This window comes from Tamandua tetradactyla, chromosome 3 (assembly GCF_023851605.1).
Source record: "Tamandua tetradactyla isolate mTamTet1 chromosome 3, mTamTet1.pri, whole genome shotgun sequence".
In the NCBI taxonomy this organism is placed as follows: Eukaryota; Metazoa; Chordata; class Mammalia; order Pilosa; family Myrmecophagidae; genus Tamandua; species Tamandua tetradactyla.
This window is the reverse complement of record NC_135329.1, coordinates 217,685,852-217,708,890: the sequence shown is the minus strand read 5'-3', so window position 1 is coordinate 217,708,890 and position 23,039 is coordinate 217,685,852. Positions and strand designations below refer to the sequence as shown.

The 23,039-nt window shown below is 51.4% G+C and overlaps 1 protein-coding gene across 1 annotated transcript; it reads right to left on the bottom strand.

The window, feature by feature from the left end:
- Window positions 1–7,015: 7,015 nt before the first annotated feature.
- Window positions 7,016–22,460, bottom strand: LOC143675913 (uncharacterized). Its single transcript, XM_077151811.1, has 9 exons — window positions 22,381–22,460; window positions 22,006–22,252; window positions 18,030–18,160; window positions 16,794–16,888; window positions 16,691–16,710; window positions 16,451–16,551; window positions 15,882–16,166; window positions 8,331–9,111; window positions 7,016–7,897 (listed from the first exon to the last, which is right to left on the bottom strand). The coding sequence occupies exons 1-9, from the start codon at window positions 22,458–22,460 to the stop codon at window positions 7,016–7,018; spliced, it is 2,622 nt and encodes an 873-aa protein (XP_077007926.1).
- Between the last annotated feature and the right edge of the window lie 579 nt (window positions 22,461–23,039).

The window sequence follows — 23,039 nt, the reverse complement described above, 5'->3', positions numbered from 1 at the left end:
AGGGTGGGAATCGGGATCTGGGAGCTGGAGCCCAAGGCAGGATTCCTGGAAGCACATCCTTGGAGTCATGGGAGCGAGGAAGGAACCTCCTCAGCCTCGACCTCCACCCCCACACCACACCTGAGAGGGAGGTGGATGCAGGGGCCCTTCGCCCCCTGCCTGCATGACAGCTCCATGGGAAGGGGGAGTGGCCAAGCACTTGTGGAGACCCAAACCCACACAGGGACACACACACAATACAAAGACACACTTAGACAAGGACGTACACTTGGACTCAACGTCACGTGAACACAAGGACACACATGAAAAACCACACACATCCAAGGACACAGCACAGAAGCAGGAAGGCATATACATGCAGGCGTACGACACAGGGACTCAAACACACAAGGACACACACATATATATGATACACAGTAAAATACACAAATTCAGTTACTCATGGTTCACAAGGACACATACAAACGTGGTGACACAAAGTAATACACGCAAGACACACACAGGAACACAACACACACGACCTACATTTCTCGGGGAGCCTGGCATGTCCCGGGGCTCACAACCCGGAGCCTTCCAGGGAAAGGACAGTGAAAGTGGAAGTGCCCCCCCCGGCCACTTGTGGCTGAGGCCCAGCTCTGCTGCTGCTCAGCCCCCACCCCCTTCTCATACAGGCCGGTGGCAGCAGCCTCACTTCCCAGGGCCTGAGTGACTGTCCATCTGTCCGTCTGGCTGTCAGAGGGGATATGCTCTACCAGATGGTGGTGCATGGCCTCACGACACAGACATGGTGGTGGACATGGCCACCCCCCGAGGTGGGGCTTGGGAAGTCCAGGGCAGACTCCTGGAGAAAGGTCCCAAGAGGGCTGAGGTGGGCAGGGCACATCTGGGGTCTTCATCCAGGCCTTTGGGTGGGCCTGGGGCTTCTGTAGGCTGCTGGGGGGTGGGGTGGTCCTCATTCCTGAGGATCCTCGATGTGGGGTCCATGACGAGATGGGGCTTGCTCTCGGCCAGGTCCCCTGCCTTGGGATGATATCTTCCTGAGTCCCAGCTTCAATCTTTCCGGATCTCTCCCTTTATGGAATTTCCCCTTTATGGAGTTTCCTCCTCTCTGGCTCTTTTCCTTATCTCTTTCTGCTCCAAAGAAAGGTGTACCATTGGTGTGGCCTCCTTAGTAATAGATGCAAGTTGTGGAGGGCATTGACCTCTCTCAGCTTTGGAAATGCTCCAAGGAGCATCTCCAACTCTCTTGGGGAATATATTCTGTCTCCCCTCTCCCATAACTATCTGTTGGTCCTTGTTCCTGGTTATCTTGCTTCCAGCTTCTGATGCCAGTGTTTTACTCTCTAAGCATCTGTGGTCTTCACTGAGCTCCTCTGGGACACAACTCTGGGTTCTGGCTCGTCAGCATCTCATGGGAGGGCACATGACAAGGTCCGCAGGGCTCTACATCTCCAAAGTCTCTGTCGATGCATCTGCTCTCTCTGTCAGAACTCCAAGCATCTCCAAATATTCGCATCACTGTTGACTCTCAAGTAATTGTTCCCCAAGCATCTGCATCTGAGGTTTCTCTTAAACGTTTCCCCTTTTAAGGGACCTTGGTAAAGTAATCAAGACCCACCTTGACTGGGTGGAGTCTCATCTCGATCTAATCAAAAGGTCACACCCACAATCAAGTGGACTATACCTCTGTAGAGGCAATCTAATCGTAAGGGTCCCGCCATATAATACTGAATCAAGATTAGAACAAGGCTCTTCTGGGGGTATATAACAATTTCAAACCAACATATCAAACCTCTTGACCCCCAAAAAAGATATGTTCTTCCTATATACAAAATACATTCATTCCATCACATTATCACAAAAGTTTTAAATCATTTCAGTAACAACACAAATGCAATACAAAATCAGAAACAGTACAAAATTTCGTCAAAATTTGTTATAGACATTGTCCATTCTAAGGCAAATTCTCTTCTGACTTTTGACCTGTGAAACTCAGAACAAGTTATCTGCTGCCAATATAAAAATGAGGAACAGTCATAGAATACATGCTCCCACTGCCGTAGGGAGAAAATGAAAGGTAAACAGGGGTCACCAGACCAAAACAGGGGCAATCTTCATTGGATTTCAAAATCTGAGAGTCATTTATCCTCCTCGGGACTTCAAACAGTGGCAGTCCCATCCTCTCTAAGGCCTTACACAGGGTCCCTGTTATCTCAAAGTGCTGGGAGTGAGGGTTGCAACATTGGCGGTGCATCGAGGGGCCCACTTTTCAGCTCCACTCTTCCCAAGCATGTGGTCAGCACCTGGGATCTCTGCCATCTCCAGGGCACATACTCAGTCTTCCAGAACAATGCGGCGATCACCAGGCTCTCCCTAATCCCGGATTTATGTGCTCCACCCTCTCTGAGGCCTGGGGTACTGAAATTCTTCCTGAACATCGAGGCAGAATTCTCGCCCTCTGTTTCCAGAGGAAACTCACCCTTCACACGTGGATTGGTGAGTCCACTCTTCTGGCCTGAAACTTCTTGGCTTCAGACTTTAGCTTCCATGGATCTAACTTTGAAGTCATTTTTCCTTCAATCTGTCCCTTTTCTGCCCCTTTTAGTCTGAACTGGCAGTGATTCTGTTCATACAGATCTTGCAAGAAATTTGTTGCTTTTCCATGCAGTAAACAGGGATCAAAGCTATCGTGCAATAGGACTTTCCACAAATCCTGTTTGGATAATTCTGTCTCCAATCCTTGTTAGTCCTGTGTGCAGATTTGAAGTTTTTGCATACCCCAGAAAAACTATGTTCCTTAATCTTAATTCAATAAGTACCCGGGCTTGCTACTTTAAAATCCTGCCTTTCATCCAACACAAATAGTCAATTTTGCCTGCTTGGCTTTAAAATCTCAGCCATTTTAAAGCAAGGGTTGCCTTCCTTCCTGTTTACAATACCACATGCATTATTTGTCTCTAAGACCTTATTAGAAGTATATTTTACAACCCACATTTCTACCAAAAGTCTCTTCAAAGAAATCTAGGCTTTCACTATCAAGCTCCTCACAGTTCTTCCAGAATCTTCCCCTTATCCATTTAAAAAGCCATTCCAACATGTTTGAAAGGCTGATGTCTGTCACATGGGAAAGCAGGGATGGCGGGCATCTGCTGGTCCTTGTTCCTGGTTCTGCTGCTTCCAGCTTCTGATGCCAGTGGCTTCCTCTGTAAGCTTCTGTGGCCTTCACTTAGCTCCTCCAGGGCACAACTGCAGGCTCTGGCTTGTCAGCATCTCATGGAAAGGCACATGGTGATGTCTGCTGGGATCTGCAGCTCCAAATATCTCTGTCTAAGCATCTACTCTCTCCATTGGCACTCCACGCATCTCAAAATGTCTGCATCTCTGTTGGCTCTGAAGCAACTGTTCTCCAAGCATCTGCATCTGAGGTTTCTCCTACATGCTTCCCCTTTTAAAGGACTCCAGTAAACTAACTAATCAAGACCCACCCTGAATGGGCAGAGTCACAGCTCCATCTAATAAAAAAAGACACACTCACAATTGAGTGGATTATGTCTCCAAGGAAATAATCTAAACAAAGGGCCCCATGCTATTGAATCAGGGTTAGAACAAGGCTTTTCTGGGGTACACAACAATTTCAAACCAGCACAGTAACTAAGATTTCAGATAGAGTTGAAAGGTCATTCTGGAGGTTATTCTTATGCATTATATATATCTCTCTTTTTAATTTATCATGTATTAGAATAGCTAGAAGGAAATACCTGAAAGTTTTGAACTGTAATTCAGTAGGCTCGATTCTTCATGGTGAATGTAAAACTGTATAACTTTTGCCATGTGACTGTACAATTGTGAAAACCTTGTGACAGGTACTCCCTTTATGCAGTGTATGGGCAGATGATAAATAAATAAATAATTGGGGATAAGTGTGTTTTCAATGTTCTTTATTATTTATTATTATTATTATTTTTAGATTAATGAAAATGTTCTAAAATTTATTGTAGTGATGAATGCACAACTATGTGTTGATATTGTGTGCCATTGATTGTATACTTTGGTTGGATGATATTGTGTGTGAATATATCTCAATAAAACTACATTTAAAAAAAAAAAACTAAGCAGAGACTGCCCTGGCTGCTGCCTGCCCTGGCCTCTCTCCCTGAACTGCTCTTTCCCCAGCTTCCTGTGGAGTCACTTCTCTAAGGGAAGCTGCCTCGTCTGAGGTCCCACACACCAGCGACTTCCACGAGAGGGAGAAGCGCCAGGCCACCTTCTCCCTGGCCTGGACAACTGGAGGACGTCCAGCCTCAGGCGTCAAAGGGGAGAACGACGCCTTGCCTGCAGATCGCCCCATGGGAAATGCTCCAGGAAGTTCCGAACCAGCGAGGTGACCAGCGAGGTAAGTGATCCCAAATGAGTCAGGGTCGGCACTCAGAAGAGAATGCACCATAAATGCTGAATGCAAGGCCAATAACTTGTTAAAGCAAAATAAAAGTCATGGTGGGTAACATGTGCAGATATAAATATAGAAGAAAAATAACTCCAAGGGCAGAGGAATTGTTCAAAGGAATCAATGCTGCAAGGTTCTGTCTGCACAGGAAGAGGTAAAGGTGTGAAAAGTTAGGGATACAGACTGCAAGCTCCGGTGCAAGGGTCTGTGACTCCATGGCCCGCAGGACAAGTCCTATTGCTTCACAAAGAGTTTTCCTGGAATACAATTTGTTCTCATTTCTCCGTGGTTGCTTCCTGGCTAAACTGGCTGAATTGCGCAGCTGTGAGAGACCAAATGGCATGCAGTACTTACAATATTCACAATCTGGCCCTTTACAGACAATGTCTGCAAATCCTTATTCCAGATGAACACTAAGAAACGCCCTGCTCTGCCCAGGCTCCTCACTGCTCTTCTCCATAGAGGCGTCTGGGCATCCCCAGGCCTGGAGGCCGGTTGCCCTCTTGGGGTTCAGTACTTGTTTTTCCCCCCGGTGGAGCAGCATCCTCTGGAAGAGCCCAGGAATGTGGCCCCTATGCAGCCAGCAGCCAGCTGACCTAGCACACTCCTGTGTGAGCGTGGCGAGAGGTCTGGGGCCCTGGCAGCCCCCGTGACCTCCAGAGCTGAAAAGGGATCAGCACAGCCCCATGTCCTACCTGGATACCATCCTCAATAAACTATTCCTCAGAACTGCCTGTCTCCCTGGACCTGACAGAGACTTCTGGAAGTACCAAAAAGGAAGGAGACAGCACTGGGGAGGGAAGAGGCCACTCTGCCTCTCTTGGACCTGACACTTTCACAGACGGGCAGGACAAGGACCAAGAGGAGGGCAGGGTCCAGCCACCTCTTTCTCCCCACAGGGCTCTCTCTTGCCTCTTAATCAAATAGAGAATAACATGGGAGATTTGGGAGGGACGGACAGGGGACCAAGTGAGGCTGTGGTCTTGGACAGCCAGGGTCAGGGGGAAGGCCTGGCAGGTTCCACAAGGCCAAGCAAACTCTGCTCATTACTGAGTGAGGCGTCCAGCAGCCCCCAGTTCCCTTGGCTGAGCCTCACCCCTTTGCAGCCCCTCATCCTGCCTCTGCCCCGAGCTGGGTGTGAGCCGTCTGGGACATGACCCCTGAGAGAGTCCAAGAGATCCTGGGGTGGGGGTGGGGGGCATGGCCAGGTGGGCTGGGCGAGCTCCCCTCATTGGGGTCAGTGTGGGAGCAGAGAGTGCCAGGAAACACTGCAGAGTGTCACTTCCAGGACTGGGGCTTCCTGTCCACTCTGGGGGGCAGGGGCATCCCGGGGTCTCAGGCCAGGGCTCTTACCCAGAAGTCCCAGGAAGAGGCAGTAGTGGGTTCCTGGTCAGCTTTGGGGCAGGGCTACTAGGCCACCTGGATGACAGGGAAAGGGGAGACCTTGGTGGCAGAGGGTCTCCCAGCACCCCCAGCCCACATCACTGCAGTCCTGGGACAGGGGAACGGCCCAGAGATCAGGGTCCAGTCAAGGACCCTGGATGGGGGTCCTGGATGGGGGTGGGCACATGGTGTCTCCTGAATGCCTCTGCCATGTCCAGGTGGAGCCAGTGTGCTGAACAGGAGAGACCAGCAAGAACCCCTGCCCTCTGCTCCACTCCTGCCCCCACCGCCTCTTGCCTACCCTGCAGCCTGGAAATTATCAGAATTCTCCAAAGACTTTAGAGTCTCTTCCTTTGAAAACTGCTACCACATTGCAAAACAAAATCTACAAACTTAGAAATAACAAGTAAAATACTTTAAAAAGTTAGTAGCATTTGAAGAGAAATACAATTTTCCTATGGTCCTTTGAATAAACCATAAAGAATATGGAAGACAATTTGAATATTACTTTTTCTTTACAATTGAGGATACTGTGATGAAACGCAGAAACAGGTGTTTTAAATTTTATACAAATCATGAGTCCACTTTTGATTTCTTACAGAAGCTCCACAACTTACAGGACATGTCAGGGAAAGCATTAAATGCCACTGACTAAAGTTACATTTAAGATGAAATTCAAACTCACACAAAACTGGGCTGTACAAAGAGCTAAATTATTTGGAAATATTGCCCACAAAGATCACACCTCTAGATGTCCTACAATGTATGTTTCAAGGTAATTACAGGAATTTCCAGGGAGGTTGTCCCTTCGGAGACCTGAGCAGCTGGGGATGCCATCAGAAGGCACCTTCCCGGGTGGAAACTGTCCACAGATGTTTGTTCTCTTGCATCTGCCATGAGCCACTGAAGCTGCTTCCAGCTACACGGGTGGCAGGCCAGCTGCTTAAAGTACAAATCCTGGTGACTCACTAACTGCCTTGGAGGAAAAGGGACCCAGGTCAGCCCTTGAGGCCTCAGGATGGCACCTGCTGTGAAGGGGTCTCACCAAGCACATGGCTTTGGGGATTTACCATGCCCCTTGTTCCTTGGGGGGCTGCTAACGGCTCATCTTACAGCCACCCAGTCACAAAAGGAAGCTCCTAGCTCGTACATTTTGGCCCCTTTTCCTGCTTTTGTTCAAGGCAGGGTTCACTCTGCTGGGAGCCTTGCACCCCCTACCGCCGGTGCTGTGGAGGGGCAGTACTCCCCGCCCCGGCCACAGCGCTCCCCACGATCCGGTGCCGTCCCCCCGGCCGCGTCGGGAAACTGGCGCAGGTAGAGGCGCCGGGCGAACTGCAGCTCGGGGGTGGCCAGGAGTCGGCAGGCGCGCTCAGTGGCCGCGTCCAGGCCCGGCCGCAGCTCGTAGCCCACGATGGGCGCCAGGCCGTGGCTGAGCGGCGCCAGCTGGGGGTCGCGCACGGCGCCGGGTGCCGCGGGCATCCCGTGCGGGAGGCAAGTGTGTGCCAGCTGCGCCCGCCGCCGCCGCAGCGCCGCCACCTCCTGCCTCAGGCGCGCGGGGCCCAGGGCATGCAACCGGGCCCACAGGGTGCGGTTGAAGTGCACGTAGAGCGCCGAGTCCAGCGCGTTCCAGGCGCGCGCCCTGCGCTCCGCGGCGGGCGCCAGTGGCTCCCGGGCCCAGTGCGCGCGCCGGTTGGCGGGGAAAGCCACCACGTCGTCCAGCTCCCAGCACAGCGCGTGCCTCAGCAGCACCAGGGACTCGTCCAGGTGCTCGGCGATCAGCACCAGGTCGAAGCGCGCAGCCACGGCTCGCACCACCTGGGCCAGGCGCTGGCGCGTGGGGCGCACGTGGGGGTCGAAGCCCAGGTCGAAGGCCATGAGGTTGCGGGCATAGTGGCTGTCGGGCTGCAGGGGATTGTAGAAAGTGTCCGTGTTCTCCAGGAAATGACTCAGGCTCCAGGCGCCTGCAAAGGGCGCTGCGCCCTTGTAGTAGGAGAAGGCAGACTCCATGAGGCGGGCAGGGTCGCGCAGGATGGTGAAGTAAAAGGTGTCCTTAGGCAGGACACGCTGCACCTGGGGAGGGCAAGGGGTGGGGGCTCATGGACTCAGGGCCTTTGGGCTCAACTCGGGAGTAGCTTCCTTCCTTGCGTGCCGCCCTGACCCGTGTTGAGCCCCAGGACCCTCCACCAGGACCCAGCAGGAGGCTGAGCCCCATCCTCAAGGCCCCCTTGGTTGTCCCCCTGATTCCCTACTTGGGAGCGGCCACTCCACTGGCCCTACAAGTGAGGCACAGTCACCCCATGACTCTGCCTGGACAAGAGTCCCCAGGCACCCCCCCCATGGACTGGTGGCTGGCACCCACATGGCCAGAGCAGAGCCTGGCAGTGGGCCCCCCACCTTGACTCTTCACGGAGAGGGACCTCTCCAGACCTATGCATGGTAACATACTGGTGTCCCCGGAGATCCCTGGGCAGAGAGGGAGTGGGCAGAGAGGGCCAGGACTCACCTCCATGGGCTGGAATCTCAGGTGCTGGCACATGATGTCAAACTGTCCGCTCAGGCCTCCGGAGAAGCCCTCCACGCTGCTGGCCGTGAAGTACTGGGGGTAGGAGAAGTGGGGGGCCTGGCGGGCGGGCAGCGCGAAGGTGAGGCCGTGCTTCTCGCCGAAGCGGAACAGCAAGTTGGCAACAGTGCTGCTGGCTGCCTTGTGGACCTTCAGGAAGAACAGATGCGTCCGGGGCTGGCAGCTCAGGCCAGGGGCCTGGGCCGAGGTCCCAGGGCTGTTGGGACTGCGGCTGAGCAGGGACATGGTCCCTGCACTGGGCTGCCGGGCCTCCCCAGGCCTCCTGCGGGGCTGCATCTGGGCCCGTCCCAGCAGAGTGACCAGCGGCTGGCCCAGGCTGTGGCCCGCACCCTCTCCTGACCAGGCCGAGTGTTCGGCGTGGGCATGTTGGGCAGAGCTCCGTACTGCTCCCAAACTGCCTGAAGGGCTCACTCCAAACTGAGGGTCCAGCTGGGCAGGGGGCAGGGCGTCCAGTGTGTAATCAGGGTCCTCGCTGTCACTGCCCCTTGGGAGGCTGGCATGTCCCTCTGGGAGGTGCTGCTGACGTCCCGGGAGCTCTGAGACGTGGCCAGGGGCCTGTGCCCGCCTGTGCAGAAGCTTGCCTCCCGGGGCCAGTGCCTGGGGGTGGGCGTTCAGGCCGGCTGAGGGGCCTCTTTGTGTCCAGGACGACTGTGGAGAGCTGTGCACTTGCTGCGGGACAGCGCATGCAGGGTCCTGTGTGTAGCTGGTCAAAGGCGGGGAGAGGCTGCGTTAATCCTCACAGCAGGTCTGGGCCAACCCACGTGAAGCTGGAGCCCTCCCCTCCCTCTCCTCACCAGCCCCCCCCCCACACACCGGCTCCTGTGTGGACCCCCATCCCTGCAGACACTAGGGCCAGGCCACAGCCGGGCTTGAAGGCAGGTCCCCTGGATCCACCAGGCTGGCGGTGACTCTGAGCAAGTGGCTGGTGTGTCGTGCTCTGGGCTCCGGTCGCCGGAACCTCTGTACTCTGCTCATGCCCTGCTCACATCCCCCAACTCTCGGCTTGGCCACGACTCGGATGCAAGGGAGACGCGAACATGTGTGTGTACTGGGGCTTGTCTTCCCACCATCCTGCCACCTGAGCTGCCCTGAGAACCAGCTTCAGGCAAGAAAAGGGAAAATGTATCCCAGTAAAGCTGGTAAGATGGAGGTGAAGACAAAATCCTTGGGGCATCTAGACAAAAAGGCCAAGGCACTTGGAAAGTAAAGGAAATCAGGTGGCATCAGACTTTGTTACTGCAGTATAAAAGCAAGACAAGAGTGGAGGGACATTTTTCAGGGAACTGGGCAAGAAACCACGAGCCTCTGATGAGATGCCAGAGAAAAGGACATGAGCCCATGGGAACTTGGGATGGCACTTCGAGGATAAGTGGACCCAAACAGAGGGCTGGACAAACCATCAAAAGCATGGGTGTTGAGCCCTGAACATAATTAATAGCAGATATATGACTCAGGGAGTGTGGCAGTGAAGTTGGAAGTAAAGGGAGTAGTTGTTGGTGTTCTGACAGAGGAGAAATGATGAGGTCCAAACACTGGCGGAGAAAGAGGAGAGAAAACGTGAAGTAGACATCTGTCGCCACAAGGTGGTGGCTAAGGGTCTCATTTACAGAAAAGTCTAAGCAAGGGAAGGCTGCCTGAGGACCCTGCACACACTGCTAGTGGAAGGCTAAGAAGTTCCAGAAAACTAGACAATTTCCAAAATTACCAAAAAGATATTCAACAAACTGAGGGTGAGAAAAGACTATATGGGGGAAGAAACTCAGTAACTATTTTGTAACACTCAGAAAATAGAACATAAAATAATGCACAGAGAACTTCAGGGAAATGATGGAGCCGGGTGGGCTGAATCCACCTGTGCTCGGTGGGACAAGACAGGGCTGCGGTCTCGAGGCGTATAAAGAGGGTCTTCAGGGTGTTTGGGGAGGGGAGAGGTGCAGGGATGGAGACAGGGAGAGTGGAGTGGGCCGGGTCCCCACCTGGGCGGGGGCGACACACAAGCACGTGCGATCAGAGTGAGCTGCTGGCCTGGGAGGCCTCCCTGCGCCAATTCTCATCCGCAGCACCCGCAGGGACAGCCGAGTGTCCGCCGCTCCCCAGTGCCGCATGCGGGGACCCCGCCCCGCACCCATCTCCCCAGCTGCTTCCTGCAGGCTTGAGGAGATGGGCACCTTGGCATCGCCACCTTCTGGAGGGACGCGGTTGGGGCAGGCAGGCCAACTTCTTACCTCCCTAGGTTTTACTTCTGTATTTTTCTCTTGTTTTTTTCAATATATATTCTTTATTTTTTATATATATATATTTATTTAAATTTTATTCTTTTATTTATTTACTTTTTCTTTAATTTTTATTTTCTCTCCCTTCTGTGGGCACCTGTCTCAGTTCATCCTCAATATGTCTCGGAGTGTCTCCTTTGACTTCCGGGACTACTACTGTTGAGGTGTGTTTTTTTAATGTTGTTTTTCAAATTCATATTTTTAGTTCTTCTTAAGATTCATTTTTTGGGGGCTGAGGGCACTTTTCTTTTTATTTATTTTACTAAAGTGATGCAAATGTTCAAAAAATGATCATGGTGATGAATACACAACTATGTGATGATATTGTGAGCCATTGATTGTGCACTGTGTATGGAATGTTTGTGGGTTAGTATGTTAAGATTTATCAATATGATATTTTAATATTTAATCTTAGACTCAAGGACACAGTTAGACAACCAACATATTGACTGATGCTGAAAAATCTTTCCACAAAATCCAGCATCCTTTCCTGATAAAAACACTTCAAAAGTTAAGAATCAAAGGAAACTTTCTCAGTATCACAAAGGGCATATATGAAAAACCCATAGCCAGCATCATACTTAATGGTAAGACATTGAAAGCCTTCCCCTTAAGATCAGGAACAAGACAAGGATGTCCATTGTCACCACTGTTATTCAACATTGAATTAGAAGTACAAGCTGGAGTTTGTACTAATTAGACAGGAGAAAGACATAAAATGCATGCAAGCATGAAAGGAAGAAATAAAACTTTCATTATTTGCAGATGACACGATCTCATACTTAGAAAACCCTGAGGAATCTATGACAAAGCTACTTGAGCTAATAAATTCAGCAAAGTGGTGGGATACAAGATTAATGTACAAAAATCAGTAAAGTTTCTATACACAAGCAATGACCTATGTGAGGTGACAACTAAGGAAAAGAAACCCATTCAGAGTAGCGACCAGAAGAATCAGGTATCCAGAAATAACCGTAGCCAAGATGTCAAGGACGTATGCACAGATAATTACAAAAAAATTGATAAAAGACATTTAAAAATGACCTAAATAGGTGGAAAGATATTCCATGCTCATGGAATAGGATAGGAAGGTGGAATGTAGTCAAGGTGTCAACTCTACCCAAACTGACCTACAGATTCAATACAATACCAATAAAAATCTCAAAAACCTACTTTGAAGACTTGAAAAGCTGATTATCAAATTTATATGGAAAGAAAAGAGACCCCGAATGCTAAAGGTATCTTAAAAAAAGAAAAGAGAAGTGGGAGGACTATCATTTCTTGACTTTAAAGTTTACCTTAAAACCACAGTGGTCAAAACAGCATGGCACTGGCACAAAGATAGAAGGGTTGACCAGTGGAATAGAATACAGAGTGCAGAGATTGACCACCAAATTTATGGACATTTGATCTTTGATAAGGCCCCCAAATCCACTGAACTGGGACAGAATAGTCTTTTCAATAAGTGGGCATGGGAGAACTGGATTTCAATAGTGAAAAGAATGATAGAGGACCCCTACCTTACACCCTATACAAAAATTAATTCAAAATGGATCAAAGAAGAGATGCCCATCTTCACTGGCTATAAGGGAAATGTAGATTAAGACAACAATGAGATAATAAGAATGGCTGCTATTAAGTAAATAGGAAACTATAAATATTGGAGAGTATGTGGAGATATTAGAACACTTATTCACTGCTGGTGGGAATGTAAAACGATTCAGCCACTGTGGAAGTCAGTTTGGTGATTCCCAGAAAACTAATTGAGTTGCACTGTGGCCTGGCAATACCAATACTTGGAATATGCCCAGAAGAGCTGAGGGCAGTGACACAATCAGACATTTGCACACCGATGTTCATAGCAACACATGCACACTGCCAAGACATGGAAACAATCCAGGTGCCCATCAACAGACGAGTGGATGAACAAAATGTGGTCTATACACACCATGGAGCATTATGCAGCAGTTAGACAAAATGATGTCCCGAAACATGATAATGTGGATTGAGCCTCGAGGACATGATACTGAGTAAAATAAGTCAGATACGAAAGGGCAGATACTGGATGATTTTGTTATGCCTCTGGTAAAGCCTCTAGTGTTTTGGAGCAGCTAGAAGGAAAACCTGAGATGAGGGCATGGCAGCCCATGGCAGACTCAGGGACCTGTTCTGCAGCTGCTTGTTAAGTGTGCTTTGAAAGTTGTTGCTTTTTCCTTTCCTTTCTTTGTATATATATATATATATTATATTTCACAACAAAAACAATGGTAAAAAAAACTATAGGCAACTATGGTATTAGATAAAATAATTTCTGAAATAAAAAATTTGAAAATACTTAGTAACAGTCCACTACTATAGCAAAGTTGATACTCGTAGTAACTTGATATTTTGAGAACATATATAGTTTTGATAGTTAATCTAATGGTATTTAAGATTGCGTTTAATATTTAGAATCTAAGAAACTGTTATCTGTATCTAGATTTTTTCCTTACTTGCTTTAATTTTAAACTAGTTTATGAAACATATTGTACAAACAGGCTTTACAATGATTACTTAGATACTTTATTTAAATATGCCTATGGGTAAGCTAAGATATCTGTTTTAGGTGGTTAAGATTTTCATATGTTAATTGTAAAAATATTGGTATCTTCATATTTTTCTGAAGTCAGGAAAACGTTTAGTAACAAAGTGCATTGTTTCTTTCCTTAAATAAAAACATTTTTTAAATGAACTAAATAAGCCACTGAATGTTAATGTGCTTAGACCCCAAGTAGCTCCACAAATGCCTATTAAATCTGAAGGTGATGACAATTCATTAAAAAAGCTTTGGAAGACAGAAAAAAAGTAGATCCATCTCTGGCGTGTTGTAGTCTGGCAGCCTTACCGATGGGCAAATGGAAGCAAGAAAACACCCAGGGCGCTGCCCTGGCATCAAGCAAGGAACTGAGAACGGATGTATTCACCATGAACAGAGAGTTCATCAAGTCAGAGGTCCAGCGCTAACAAGAAGACACGGCAGGTGTGCAAACGTGCAACCCACGCCCGTCAGCGCCCACCAGAAAGCGGAACCGCAGGAGGTGTGTGGGGACACAGAGGTGGAGACGTGGACTCCTCTCTGCATCACAGCCCCATGGGGCGCAGCAGGGCCTGGGGAGGGTTTCCGCCTCTCCACTTGGCAGCAGGGAACAGGGTCCCAAGGACACGCAGCAGTCCTGAGACCTGACCTTATTTTAGGCCGTAAAGAAAATCTCATACACCCCAAAATCTAGGAATAATACAAAACCATTCCCTGATCACAATCCAGATACCAGAAATTAATGGCATTAAAACAAAAATTCCTTCTATCTTGGTACTTAAGGCACACACACACAGACACACACACTTGGGTCAAAGCAAAGTTACAAAACAATACACAGGACGTTATACAAATTCACAATGAAAACACCACATATCAGAATATAATAAAGGAAGTAATCAGAGAAAAATTAATAGCTTTCCAGACTCATGTCAGTAAATAATGTAAGGAATGAAATGCAATAAAATAGTCATCAAAAAAGTAGTAAAAGAGTAACAAGATGAACAAAATGAAAGCAGAATAAAAGGAAAAAGTAAAAGCAGAAATTGATATATTTGAAAAAAATAGATAATAAATGCTGGTTCTTAAAACAATTCAGCAAATATAGATAAAATGTAAAAATACAGGCTTATCTCTCCTATGAATACTAATGAAAAAGCTATAAATAAAATATACAGAGTTATAATCCAACAGCATATTACAACATTCTATACGACAAGGCATGTACTAGGAATTCAGGGATGGGTTAATATTAGGCCATTGTTTCATATAATTCAAATTATTACATCTAGGAAAAAAGCCACACGTTTTTTTCATTCGGAAGTCTTTTGATAGAATTCAAAACCTCTTCTTGTTTAATAAAAAAGGGTTAAAAAGGTAAGAATCCATGGTTAGTGTCTTACAAATATCCATGCATGTGCACGCACACTCCATATTCTCACTTACAGCATTCCCAAAAGAAGCAAAAATGGATTTGAAAAAGTGGAAAGACCCTCATTCTTGGAAGCGGTGCCTCAACATGCAGAGCAGCCTTGGAGCTGACCTACAAATGCTCCGTGGGCTTACTCAACAGTCAGCATCGAGAACTGGACACCAGACTCTAAACGCGATGAAAAATAAACAAGAAAGTAGCTAAGAAGTAGGATTTCCACACTTTAACAGCACTTTAAGTGGTGTTGAGGCCATTTGGGAAAAGATAAATCTGAATAAAGTAGAGTTTGCCAGAATAAACCCTCAGAATGAAATCTCACAGTGGTTCAGAGACCTGGATCAAATCCTTGACAGCCCGGGTGCCCTGCCTGGGAGCTCTTTCCAGTCCAGAAACAAATTCCAGAAGCGGCAACGGAAGGGCTAACAGAACGTGCGGCGTCATCCCAAGGACCAAGCCGGAGTCAAAGCACGCTAAACCGGGAAAATTCTTGGCAGCCTTTAACGCAAACGTAAATCTTTTAATAATAAAGAACTCAAGATTTTTTTAAGATCGAAAAAAGGGCAAAAGCGTGAAGACAGTTCACAGAAAAAGGTATACAAAGGTCCCTTAAATACAGGAAACTGCGCAAACTCCCTCCCAATAAGATTAATTCAAAGCAGACCCCAGCCGCCCCCGGCCCACGGCGGGTAGGGGGCAGAAGCCCCGCGCAGTGCCGCGGTTTTAGGGAGAAAAAGAGACACTAAAATCATGTAAAATAGACAATGGTGAGAGCGTCGCGCCTAATTTGCCTTCCGTGGGTGGCTTGATGAGAAGGGTCCATTCAGTAGCTGAAAACGAAGGTCACGCCCGGGGCCGTAGCCCCGCGGATGGAGAATCCAGCGGATGGAGATCCCCGAGCCCTCGGGGCATCCTGGGTGGGCCGTGGAAGCCCGGTGACCCTCCGGGACACCTCATCGGGACGCCCAAGCGTAGCGAGGTAAAGCCAGCCTGCTCCAGACCCTCGTATCTCCACGTTCAACGGGAAATTCACCCAGACGCGCCTGGAGGGTCGCATGGGCGGGAGGCTGGGCAGAGCTGCCTATCTGGACCCTGAAAGGTCAGGGTCAGTAAAGGGAACAGAGTCAAACCAGGGGTCCGTGGGGCTGAGGAGCTCCCACCTCCAGGGCAGGGGCGCGGGGCTGAGGGACTCATACCTCCAGGGCAGGGCGGAGCCTGCCAGCTGCAGGGCCGCGACGAGGATGCTGGCCACACAGACAAGGATCCCGGCCCGGGCCGCCAGGCTCCTGGGCACCCTCCACCGCCTGCGGGGGAAGCAGCGCCACGGCTCAGTCCCCAGTCCCCCGGGGCACAGAGGGGCGAGGCTTGCACATGGGCTCCCTGAGCTGCCCCTGGCCCTGAACGCAGCCCCTGGGAAGGTCCGGGGGCCGTTCTGGGGACCCCCACTCCGACCTGCAGGAGGAAGCAGCAAGGCCGCAGCTCTGCAGCGAGGAGCTTAGCGGCCAGGGGTCCCCTCCAGAGGCAGGGCAGGAGTTCCACTCAGCGCAGGGGCTCCTCGGCACGGGGACCCAGGACCCCAGGTCAGCAGCGAGAGAAACTCCCTGCTGGAGGCACCCCCTGGGCCAGGCCGTGGGTGTGGGCGGACCCAGCTCTGCCGGGACCCCTCCGCCAGCCCGGCCTCCTCGTGACCCGCCCCCCCCCCCCCGTGGCCCCCAGGAGGAGGGGCTCTTCTCTGTGGAGCCCCAGGCCCGGGTTTGGGGGTCACCTTTGGCTTAGGGGGCCGCGGCTCTGCTCTCTCTGGGCCTTGAGGTCCAGAGGGCAGAGGCAGCTTCTGGAGCCTGGAACGCCTTGAGGGCTTGGCCCTCCCTGTGGCAAAACCAGCGCTCAGCCCCCAAAGGGACGGCAGAGACTCTCAGAGCAGCCGGTCCCTCTAGCTAGGGGGCGTGGCCCCAGCGCTTCCTGCTTCCTGCTGCCTGGAGCTGGAGCCAGGTGCCTGGACCTGCACCTGGTGGGAGGGGCTGGGGACTGCGGAAGGGACCACAGGTCAGGGTGGGCAGGGGATCCAGGACTCTGCTGGGGGAGAACCCCCACCTGAGCCCATGGCTCACTCTCAGGGCTCTGCTCTGATGGACCAATAAGTGTGCCTGGAGGGGCTGGGAACGTGGCTGCCAATCCTAAGGAACAAGGGGAGGTGCAGGGAGAGCTGTGGGGGCGGGGGGGGGGTGGTGAGGGTCTCGGGGAATGGGGCCTAACCCACCTAACTTTCGTGCTTGGACCCTGGAACATCCTCTCCAGGCCCTGCCCTCCTCTGGCTGCACCTTCTGGGTCGCTTGGGAGACACCTTCCCCCACCCCATCCTCTCTGCCCACCGCCAGTGATGTCCCCTCCAAACCTAACTTCAACCCGCCAGGCCCCAGACGCCTGCCCAGCTGCCTCCTTCTCATGCTCACGGGACATCCTGCAGGAGCCCCAAACTCTTGCATCCCAAAGGGAACCCAGCCCCCCCCGCCACCCCCCCCCCCCCCCGTGCCCCTCTGAGGTCACCTGGTTCCTGCTGTGTTGTGCAAGACCACTATCTATTCTGCCAGCCAGGCAGGTTGGCAGATAGCTGTCCCCTCGGGGGGGTCAAATCCCAGCCTGGTACTGGCCTCACCTGGGCGGGTGCCCTCCCAGGAGGCCCACACCAGCCCCACGTTGCACCTCAAAGTGAAACATCTTCAAGGGCTCTTGGAGATACTATCTAGCCCAAGGAACGCATCCTGAATGGTGGAACTGTGGATAAGGGGATAACAACAAATGCCTTCAAGACTTCGCTGGCCTCCGGGGGTCTGAGAAGGTGCTCAGGGCCCAAGTTATGCCCACAGGCTTCTTGGCTGATGCAACCACTGCCCCAGCTTTGTAGGAGAAAAGCAAGCAAAGGAGGTCTGAGGCATTAGGCAGCCCTGGGCAAACATTGTGGGGTGGGGCTTGCTTTTCCTGGGGTGTGTGGTCACCCCGGGACGGAGGCTGCTCCCCCACAGAAGACTTTAGTGAGAAGGAGTATTCTGTTTGAAGATCCTCCAAGGGGCTTGTCTTTCAGGGTTGGGTGTAGGCTCTGCCTGCCCCCCGGGAACCCGAATTACTCCCTCCGAGACTCAGTTCCCTCATCTGAAATGGGGGTCCCTTGGCTCTGGGCTGCAGGGCAGGGCGAGGGACAAGTCTAGTCGTGGGACAGGAGCCAGCACAGAGGCAGCCCCTCTGGGAGCTCGGTGAACAAGGCCTGTTCTCCCCACTGCGGCCTGTGCCCCCACCCTGGAAGCATCTTTGGAGCTGGGGGAAAGGTGGGTGGGCAGCTCTCCCCCTACCCAGCTATCTCCAGGAGCCCCCAGCAGGACCTCAAGGGAGGGGCTTGGGTGGGGTCTTTGGGATCTGTGCTCAGGCTCAGGTGCCGGGTGGGCTCGTCCTCACCTGCTCCAGGTGACAGAGCCACAGGAGCCTGGGACAGGTGGGGTGGAGGAGAGGGCTGCGGGCGCCCCAGGAGCAGGGCACAGCAGGAGGGGACAGTCTCAAGACATGGTGCCATCCCCCCATCCACTCCCAGAACTGTCCAGGGAGGGGGCTGGGAAACCCCGGAGATTCTGAGGTCTGGGGCAGGCAGGGGGCCCTGGGGGTGCAGCTGGGGAAGCCATAGAGGAGATCCCTGTGTGTCCTGTAGCCCCCCATGTGGGCCTTCCTGCCTCCAAGGCCTGGGCAGCCTCTTCTCTTGAAGGGGTGGTTGAGGGGGGCTTGCTAAGGCGCATTGTGGGGGTGCAGGGGGCCCATGTGGGGCCGGGGTATAAACCCAACCTGGCTCCAGATCAGGGGGTGAGGAGGTGGCAGGTTCAGGGGGCAGCAGCCTCCAGGGAAGGTGCTGGACCTTTCTCTGCTAACCCCCAACACCTCCAGGTCGGGTCCTTCCTGCCCACCTTGAAGCCCGAATGAGACTCAGTGACAGTGGCTCGAGCTGGTGACTTGGCACCGGGCAGAGATGGGGACTCTGGGTGGGGGCTGGGAGGCTGGCCTGGCCCCCTTGCCCTGTCCTCTGCCGCCCTTGACCACCCTTGACCACCCCAACCTACCCCTCCTGCTCTGTCCATGCCCCCCAGACCCTCTGAGGGGGAGAGGGGCAGAGGCAGCGGGCCCCACACACCTGAGTGCCCGCATGCCAGACTCCTAGCTCCTGCTCCAGGCTCCAGCCAGATGTTCCTTCCCAGAGAGGCTCCAGCCCTAGGGCTCCTGGGAAGCCCGCCCACCTGCAGCCCCGCCCACTCCGTGGGAAGGTGAGAGACCTCAAAAGGCAAGTTTGGGGCAGGCAGAGTATATGGCTGCTAGGAACAAAGCAGGGAATGGGAGTGGGGTGAGGGGAGCAAAGGAGAGTGAGATGCAGTTGCTGCTCAGGGCAGGATGCCCTCGGGCCACGTTTCATTCACTTTGCGACTTGGGTATAGGCATTTTGGCTTTGCGTGGCAGGTTTGCTAGTGAAAATAGGCAAGTTCGTTGATGCCAGCATGACTTGTTTCTTCTTTGCAGGGGCAGAGGTCTTAGCTAGCTAGGATTGCTGGTATGTCAGCCTGACTCAGTTACTCGGTTTCTTGTTGTAATTCCCCGGATAAAAAGGGAATTCAAGCATATCGAGTTGATTAGTGAAGTTATTAACCATTCCAGTTTCACACTGACTTGCAAGCATTCTTTGTGTATTTTGGATCTAAGTTCTTTGCCAGATAATGGGCTTTGCAAATATTTTCTACCAGTCTGTGACTTGCCTTTTTGTTCTCTTAACAGTGTCTTTTGCTGAGCAGAAGTTTTAAATTTTGATAAAGTTCAATTTACCATGTTTTTCTTTCATGCACGGGCTTTTGGGTATCATTGCCAAACCCTGGGGTACCTTATTTTCTCTATGCTTTCTCCTAGAAGGTTTTAGGTTTAGGTCTACAATCCAGTTTGACTTAACTTTGATGAAAGATGTAAGGACTGTGACTAGATTTTTTTTTTCAGATTGAAATCCAGTTGCTCCAGGACCAACTGCTTTCTCCATTGAGTTGCCTTTGCTCCTTTCTCAAAGTTCCAGTGACTATTTGTGTGGCTTTACTTCTGGGCTCTCTGTTCTGTCCCCCTGATTTATGTGTCTCTTCTTTTGCAGACAGCACACCGCCTGGTTTACTGGGGCTTTGTAGTAAGTTTTGAAGTCCAGTGGTGTGAAATGTCCAACGTCCTTCTTCAGGATTGTGTTTGCTATACTAGGTCTTTTGACTTTCCATACGAACTTTAGAATCTGCTTGTCAATTCTGAAAATATGCTTGCTAGAATTTTGATTGGGATGACATTCCAATTCAGGATTTTGACCATCTCCCCATTTTATTTAGAACTTCTTTGATTTCTTTCATCAGACTTTTGTAGTTTTCCTCATATAGACCTATACATATTTTGCTTTATTTGTATTTTAAGGATTTCATTTTTTTGGTGCTATGGTAAATGGCCTAAGTTTCAAACATCCATAGTTTATTGCAAGTTTTTAGGAAAGCAAATAAGTCAACCGTGCTATAATAGTTCCAGTACTTCCAGGAGTTTTCTTAAAATTGATCGTCTTTTGTAAAAAATCATGTTATTTGTGAACAAAGATGGTTTTATTTCTTCCTTTCCAATCTCTGTACCTTTATTTCTTATTTTTGTCTTTTTGTGGAAGCTAGGAGTCTCAGTATGAAGTTAAAGAGGACTGGTGGGAAGGGATATCCTTGCTTGTTCTTGACCTTAGGAGAAAGCATCCAATTTCTCAACATAAGATGTGAAATTAGCTCCAGGTTTGTGGAGATGTCCTTTATCAAATTGAGAAAGTTCTCCTCTATTCCTAGTTTACTGAGATTCATTATCATGAATAGGTGTTGGATTTTGTCAAATGCTTTTTCTGCATCATTTGATATGATATCAAGATTTTCTTCTTCATCCTATTTGTGATAGGTTATAGTAATTGGTTTTTAAGTGTTCGTACAGGCTTGCATACCTGGAGTAAATCTCACTTGGCCATATCTATAGTATTTTTAAATACTATTGGATTCTATTTGCTACTGTTTTGTCGAGGATATTTGCATCTATGCTCATAGGAGGTATTGGGTCTCTAGTTTTCCTTTGTTATTTGCCTGGTTTTGGCAACAGGGTAATGCCAGCATCATAGAATGTGTTAGGAAATATTTCCTCTGCTTCTGTCTTACGGAAGAGATTGTGGAGATGTGGTACAATTCTTCCATAAATATCCAGTAGAATTCACCAGTGAAACCTTCTAGGCCCAGAGCCCTTTTTTCTGGAGGTTATTAATTGTTCATTCAATTTCTTTAATAGACATAGGCCTGTTCAGACGATCTCCTTCTCCCTGCAGTTTGGGTCTCTGTGCCTGTGCCTTTGAAGGGTTAGTCCATCGAACCTAAGTTACCTCACTAGGGGCGTAGGGTTGTCCCCAGAGCCTCTCCAGCCTTTTGTGTCCTCAAATCCACCAGCCATGGCCCCCTCCTCCATTTCCAGGGCCTTTCTCTCTGTCCAAATTTCATTCCCTTCTGAAGGATCCAGGCAGAGGTGTGGGAAACCTCACAGGCACAGGTCCCTCTTCCTGCAGTGCTCACCATACGTGCTCCAGGTGACCCATGCTGGCCTCTGCCACCTCCTTCCTTCTGCCTGGGGGCCCAGCTCTAGCCAAGGATTCACAGCCTGGGGGACATTTCCTGTGACAGGCAGCCCCATCCGGCACGCTCATTTTCCCGCAGCACCTTCTCTGACCCCTGAGCATGCCGTGGGGTCCTTGGGATGTCCCCAGGGAATCTAAATTTGGAAGTGACCACAGCAGCCTCCCCCTCCCCCACAACATCTCCGCAATCTCCCTGGGGCATTCTGCTGGGGACCCTCAACCCTAAGGCGGAAAGGAGCCCCAGGTGAGCCTGTAGCTCACAGGTCAGCCTTGCCCCGGGCAATGTCAGTAGGTGACCAAGTCTCGGGGCCCCGTTTCCTTCCCTGATGTGTCATCTTCTCTCCTTCCCAGTCTGATCTTGGGGTTGGACAGGGCTCAGAGGCCAAGCTGACCCCCACCCCTCCCCCAGCCCTGTGCAGCCACACCAGGTGGCAGCTGGAGCTGACGGGGCCAGTTTATAACTTTGCCATCTTTCAGGGCAGGGCGAGGCCCCGTCCCAGGAGGCTGGGGTCAGTGTCCCCTCCCGACCCTGAGTGGGGCTGCCCTGAGACATGTCTAGCCACAGGCATCTGCCTGCCATCAGTTGTCAAGCTGCGTCCTCATGCAGATCACAGCATTGTCCCCAGCACCTGGGGGCCAGCAGGACAGTCCAGGGGACAGTGGGCTCTGGTGAGCAGGCTGTGGGGCCCTTCCTGCACACCTGTGGAGGGCGTGGCGCAGCGTCCAGTCTGACAGTGACCATTGCCTGCCACATCGGCCACCAGCTGCTCCCCGCACAGCCGCAGATGCAGGCGGGCGGTTTTGCTGGGATAAAGCTCTGCCAGGTCCACGAGTCTCTGTCCACCGGCCCCAGGGTGCCTGTGAACATGCTTAGCCCTGGGGAGGGTGCCCCAGGCCTTAGATCAGGCGTCCAGGGCCCATGGAGGGGCAGTGCTGGACCTGGGCTGGCAGGGAGCCAGGTATGCTCCAGCCTGTGGGCGATGGCTGTCTTCCCAGGCTCTCACAAGTGGACACTGAGAAGGCAGGATCCACTGGGGAGTTCCTGGAAGCGCAGGGGACTCTGCTGCTGGTCAGGCCCAGGCATTCCCCCAGACCTGAGGTTTGCACTCAGCTCATTGTGGTTTCATCTGGAGACTCTGACATGTCCAGGTGTTGGATTCTGCCCGGGTGGGTCTCCCTGCGTGAGGACGACTGAAGACTCAGGGATCTGGGGGTGCTGAGGACCTGCCCCCTCTCCCTCCCTGAGAGCTGCCGCCTGCCACCCTTCTGCAGGAGCCCTGAGGGAACCGGGGTCCCGGAGCTTGGGGATCAAAGGGGGCCAAAGCCCTGACAGCACGGAAGCTTGGGGCGGGGGGCCCAAGCAAGACCCTGCCACTTCTGCTCCTCCTGCCCTCCACCCCCCACCCTCCACACCTCCTCTTTCACCTGCTTCTCCCTCTCTGTGTTCAAACCTCCTCCGCAGGGCTTGGTGTCACCGAGCCTGGCTCTCGTTCCCTTTGCCATGTCCCCCCACCCCGTTCTCGTCCGTCTCACCCACACATCTGTGCAGCCAGCTGGTCTTCAACAGCGTGGGGAGCTCCTGAGACTCGGCAGCGAGGGGCCCTCAGTGCGCCAAGTAGAGACCCCCCCTCCCACCAGGGAGCCCGAGACACCGCAACAGCTT